At 42.8% G+C, this 6,467-nt stretch overlaps 1 protein-coding gene across 1 annotated transcript; it reads right to left on the bottom strand.

Annotated features, from left to right (window-relative positions):
• Positions 1 to 4,474: 4,474 nt before the first annotated feature.
• LOC140245820 (uncharacterized) lies at positions 4,475 to 6,086 on the bottom strand. Its single transcript, XM_072325324.1, has one exon. The coding sequence runs from the start codon at positions 5,201 to 5,203 to the stop codon at positions 4,475 to 4,477; it is 729 nt and encodes a 242-aa protein (XP_072181425.1). The 5' UTR covers positions 5,204 to 6,086.
• Between the last annotated feature and the right edge of the window lie 381 nt (positions 6,087 to 6,467).

Below are 6,467 nucleotides of genomic sequence, written 5' to 3'. Positions count from 1 at the left end.
GTGCGGGCGGATGCTGCTTTTCTGCATACGGTCCATTATGTCTTATTTATCAACATTGGGAAATCGTTTCATCAGGAAGGAATGTGGTATCGGTCCGGGTGTGCGTTCGGTATGTGGGAAGGGGGTTACATTTCGTTATTGCAAAAGTTTGTTATTCTGAAGGCTCATTCGTTCGAAGGCTCATTCGTCCGAAGGCTCATTATTCCGAAGGTTCGTTGTTCCGAATTTCATTTTTTGGTCAACGAACCTCTAGGTATAGGGAATTGTGTGTTTCGGATAAATGAAGCCACGGAAAAAACGAAACTTCGGAATAACGAACCTTCACGTGTGTGTGTGTATGTATGTATTTTGGGTTGGTGAATGTGGGTGTAGGATGATTTAGGTTTTGTTTAATCAGGGGTTGGTGGGTTGGGGGATTGGATTTGAAAAAGGATAGTTATAAATGGTATGACAGATGTTGGTAGGATTTGATATTTAGGATAGATGTATATAGGCCCTAGATTTGTTTCGGTTGGGGAGGGGAGGGGGTGGTCGGGGTTTTTTTATGACTGATTTCATTCTAGATTTGTGTAATGCATTTGTGTTTTTTATGTATATGCCCTTGTAAGTAAGAAGGTGTTACATGATCCAAACCAATATATTCAAGGAATATAGGTTTGGTAGGGCCCTACATGTCAAAACTTTCTCGTGAAGAAATTATTAGTAGGGTTGGTCTATAATCGAGTTATCTATGTTGAAGTGAGATTATTTGTGGTATAAATTGACAAATGGATTTGTTTGTGTTTCGAATGGCCATTTGTAACTTTTTTTGTTCATGTTACACCCAGAATGGGTTGATTTCTGAATGATTTGAATGAAATCAATAAATATCAAGGGAAAAAGTGTTGAGTTGGTTTATTTGCATTATGAGGATTTGTTTGAGTGTTTGTTGGTGTTTGTTTGTATTACGTATGTATTAGCGGTGTGCAATGGCAGTTCGTTTGTGCTAAAAATCAACTAACGATTGACAATTTTTTTACGGCGTGTGGAAATTATTCGCTCATGCATAAAGTATGCCAAACCTATTCTGGGACAAAGAATAGTGGTATGGACGTCCTAGTTTATAAGACTGATGGAAGAAAATGACTGCAGTGAAAAATGAACAAAGACAAATAACATTTGGGGAGGGTACCTCCCTCGTATGTATTTTCTCTCGGTCTCTCTCTCGCCTAGCCCGCCTCACCGCTGATATTGGTTGACACACCCATACTATTCTTAGATCAACGCTGGTGTGAATTCTTTAAACACGTGCTCATACACTCTGAAGGCGTTTGTATTGCCACAGTAGCGCCACTATATTCCACATACACACGTAAGCATACAGGCACAAGTATACACACAGACAAACAAACCACTACCACTATACAACCACCACACATGCACAGTTTCTACATATTGTATTATTATACTCCAAACACACACACACATACACACACACGCACACACACAACAAATCATACACATCACATATCACGCAGCTCACAATACACACACACACACACACACACACACACACACACGCACACACACACACACACACACACACACACACGCATAACATAACAGTCATACCCATCCCACTAAAGCTTAACACCGGAGGAACCACCCCGAGCCAGGGGCGACAATCCGTGACGGGGCGACAATCCGTGTCGCAACAAATTTTTTGCCAACACGGATTGTCGCCTTCGAGGTCAAAAACTGGGAACTGCACAAGCGTCACGGATTGTCGCCAGGCGACAATCCGTGACGGGGGCGACAATCCGTGCCGCCAGCGCCCGTCACGGATTGTCGCCCCGAGCAGGAGGCGACAATCCGTGTAGGGGCGACAATCCGTGTCGCAACAGAGGTTGTTTCAAAGTATTCGTTCAATTACTTGTTCTTGTTTGAGGGAGCAGAAAGAGAGGGAGATATGGCATAAGCATTTTTTCTCTCCCTTTTCATTTTTGGTCTGGGGAATATTTTAGGCGAGATTAATTCCCATTTGGGAAAGACACCGGGGTAATTGTTTTTTTTTTTTTTTTTTTTTTCTTGCGGGGTCATTTTTTTTTTCGTTTACAATTGCACTAATGCTGGGTCCATCTTTATCCTTGCAAATGGGTGCATTGATAATTTTTCAAACCTGAAAATCGCGTGGAAAAAGGCATATATAGTGAGTAAAGTACACTATGCCTTTTTCATGGCGTATAGTATCTTGATAGGGACTTTTCTCATTAATTTGTTTATGCTTATATTTATGTATACAGCATAATGCAGTATTTCCTCATAGAACATGCTTATCCACAAGAAAATTAGAACTACGTTCTCATCAACAAATCGTGGGCGTCATTTGAATCCTCAGTATATTACATTTCATTCCATTCCACATTATTGAAGTCGTTTTGGAGTTGTTTGTTCATTTTCCATCTGAGAAGATGGCTGGATAACCCATATTCAGCTACTTTAAGCTGGTCTTCCATCAATCGGGTCTAGTTGGATTTGAGGTGGGACCACTTCACCGGTTTAAACACCCTGCTCTTTACAATGAATGAATGAAGCGGGATCTTTTACGTGTATGAGTTGTTACTCTCTCATACACGGGACCTCCATTTTATGTCCTATCCGAGGGACAGAGTGTTTTGCCTCTTGCTAGAGGGGACGGTATGCTTACACACAACATTGCTCAGTCCAGACTCGGGTTCGAATCCGGCCGCGTGTTCGTGAGGCACACGCGCTACCGACTGAGTCGACTCACCGCCCGTGAATCTGGTTATATTGTTTGGTGTATAACTTTCCGGAAGTTTACAAAAAGGGCAGGTAGGGCAGTTTGAATATTAAAAGCAATGTGAGTGGTCTGATAGGTCTGATGCGAAAATTAAGAAAAGATAAGAACCAGTAAAAGGGATCGACATTAAAAAATGCTATCTAATAGCATTTGCTGAATGATTATTTATTCACTGGAGCTACTTTGCTTATGAGGATTGGGAAGTATTTAACAATTGAAAGATATATCCAGATATGAAAGTGTTTATTGTTAACAATGAGATTTGTGGAGAGGATTGCAAACAAAGAAATCTTAAGTATTTGAAATAGAAATTCTTGACATAACTAAAACAATTATCTATTTCGACCAAGGGAACTTCATTTCGATGAGGAGTGATTTATTATTTCCATTAAAATTTCACTGCCGTCTACCGACTGCGCTTAATTCAGCGTGTAACAAACATGTGTTTCTGAGGGGTCTAGGAACACTACCCCCTGGAAAACCACCTTCGGGATAACTTCCATTGGGATTAGTTGGTATTACCCTCCAGGGCAATACCCCCTCGGACAACTACCCCCCCCCCCCGGACAACTACCCTCCTAGGGCAATCATCCCTCTGGGCGATTCCCCCTTAGGACAACTACCCCACGGATAACCACCCCCAGGATGACTACCCCTGGATAACTACCCCTAGGATAAATGCCCCCCAAATAACTACCCCCGGATATCTACCTTCTGGATAACTATCCCCCGGATAACTACCCCTTGGATGATTACCCCCCCCCCCCCCGACAGCTACCCCTGGATAACTACCCCCCGGACAGCTACCCCCTGGATAACTACCCCCGGATAACTACCCCCCGGATAACTACCCCCGGAAAACTACCGCCGGATAACTACCCCTCGGATAACTACCCCCTGGATAACTACCCTCCGGATAACTACCCCCTGGTTAACTATCCCGCGGATGACCTCCAGGGCTATTCCCTACAGGGCAACTACCCCCCCCCCTCCCCCGACAACGCCCCCCCCCCCCATAAATACCACCAGGACAATTTCCCCAGGACAATTACCCACCAGATAAACATCAAGCGGGTGATTACTCCATATAGGGCTCTCCCACCAATCTTGATAGCCTGCAACTACCTCCGGATATCAAACTTCTTACCCTCCAGGCCAATCGGTAGCCAAGTAGCCACTATTATTATTAGTAGTAGTAGTATTATTATTCACCAGGACTATTTCCCATCGGGCACCCCCGAACCCACGGCCCAAGACAACTACTCAGAAGCAGTTCTGCCTGGGATGAAAGGTCATGGAGTAGCCGCAATATCCCATAATTATGTCTAGTTATAGGCCCACATAATATATTACATTTATTTCATTAATTAATGAATATAATTATACTGTATCTGTTTTGACAATGTTTATCACTGCCTCCAGGTGTGTCTAGGAGAATTTCGATGCGATTTTCTGTTTATACCGTAGCACTCATTTCAGTATTGCCCTGCTGCATCATTTTGCATTAACTTCTATAGATTATAGCTAACACAGAGCATTATTTCCATTTAAAATTGCCCTTTTCTAAAATTAGGCCCCAAACAATCACCTCTCCGCCAATTTGCCACAAGAAAATTATTTGTCGAAAAACTCGTATTCTGTGAACGGCGAAAATTAACGGGTATCAACGAAGTCTTAGCAATCACAGTGATTAATTATTCGTTTCTTTTTAAAGATTTCGGTATTCCCGAGCCGCATCTCGGGCTGCCGTTCTTTTAGGAAGATGGCCAGCTTTCGATGACACCCACTGATGAGCTGCTCCCGGAGGAGTAGATGTGCCAGCTCCTCGAAGGTGTGCTCTATACCAGAGAGGCTTACCCACCTGTTCAAGTAGTTCTCTAGTCGGTTTGCATACTGGGATGCCGTTTCTCCTGTTGTCGGTTTGCCTGAAAAAAACTTGGAGCGAAATCCTTCTGCAGTGAGCTGAAAGGATTTCAAGAGTGCGTGTTTCAAAGTGTCATAATCATTGGATTCCGCACTTGACAATCTAGAGTGGACATCAAGAGCCTTACCTGTAAGCAGTGTGCTTAAGTTGAGTGCCCAGTCTGTAGTTGGCCAGTTTTGATTTTTGGCATATCGTTCGAACCGCTGTAGATAGGCATCTATGTTATCTTTGTCTTCCTGAAATAGAGGCAATTTTGGAGATCGAGCTTTGCACCCATTAGAACTTGATTCGCTTTTGGTTTGCTTTTCACGCGCTATCGCCAATTGTAGCTCGGCTGTTTCTCTTTCCTGTCGCCTTAACTCTAACATGTCCGCTCTTTCCTCTCTGAGTCTCTTTTGCTCGTCTGTAACAAACTGCCTAAGCTCCTCTCCACTGAATCCGAACTTTTCTCCAATTTCAGTTAACTTAGCTAGCTCCATTCTGAATTACCTGAGCACTTATAATACAAAATGTATTCAGATCAGTTCAGATCATATACACAATGAATACTAGTATACAACGGTGCACCTTTAGATAGTACATACATACAAATGTAGAGGAAACAAAAAAAATCACAAGTTTTCCTCAACCTTTTTCTTTACACTTTTTTCTCCGTTTATATATCCATGTGACTTCGAATGGCACGAGTCATATTCCCGGACAAGCCCCCAGAAAATGTCACATGGGCGGACTTAAATAATACTCAATCACACTCGTGCCATTCACTTTAATGTACAATTTAATATAAGCATTTGTGGAATATTTACAGGACTGAAATCGAGGAGTTGTGACCAACAAAAAATGCAAAATCAAAATTCTGAGTGAGATAAATTAAATTACAATACTCTTATATTCGACAACCATGTAAACGGGACCCTGCCTTGGTCCGGTTCCACTTGTAATTTTGGCTTGACCCTTGTCCAGAATACTTATAACAGCTTCACTATCAATTCGTTGTCCCTGACAATACCACTATCTGCTATCAAGCGCAACACTATTTGGTTCACACCACCGTAGTGCTGATCCTGAGATGACCAGCCTGCACGCACGACGGTTTACCGCGGTTAGAACACTTGTCTTCAATTACACTGCTTCCGTTTATATCCGGGTTCTGTGCTAACCCGCAATTATCATGAAGTGTATAAATACCAATATTCAAATTATGTGCACATTATATTCATCTTTTTACCAATTTAACATGACCTTCATCTCTCTACTTCAGCGACACTTCCACGTCATAACCAATCATATCTACAGGGTGTCGTGCACCCGCCAGGTTCATCGCTCACCTGCGTTGTCCACAGAGTCACCTTAATTGTCAAGCTATTCGCTTCCAGAACATAACTGATTCGTGGGTGGAGCGTCCTTGTATGCGAGGTTGCTAGTTTAGCTCCCAAGTGTCGCGAGGACCCCGCGTTCCGTATTCACTGGCGTCCAAGTTTCTCCCTAGCGAGGGGCGGACACAGTCACTCGGCTGGGAATGCGTCTGCCTGGGAGTAAACTTGACCTCGGCCTTGGCGCCATCTACAAAATTATTTAAATGCAACATATACCAATGGGGTGTGTTCTAACCACACACACACAAAGATTATCAGCTTAAAATCCTGACATCACAGTGAAAATTTGAGGACTGCATACAAAATTCACATAATGAAATGTTTCAGACATTGGGAATATAACAGTGCATAGCTTATCAAACATCAC

The sequence above is a fragment of the Diadema setosum genome, unplaced genomic scaffold (genome assembly GCF_964275005.1).
Source record: "Diadema setosum unplaced genomic scaffold, eeDiaSeto1 scaffold_37, whole genome shotgun sequence".
Classification (NCBI taxonomy): Eukaryota; Metazoa; Echinodermata; class Echinoidea; order Diadematoida; family Diadematidae; genus Diadema; species Diadema setosum.
The sequence above is the reverse complement of the archived record's forward strand: the minus strand, read 5'-3'. Positions and strand labels throughout refer to the sequence as shown.

Coding starts and splice junctions, on each gene's coding strand:
- LOC140245820 (XM_072325324.1), bottom strand. CDS start 5,203: ATGGAGCTAGCTAAGTTAACTGAAATTGGAGAAAAGTTCGGATTCAGT.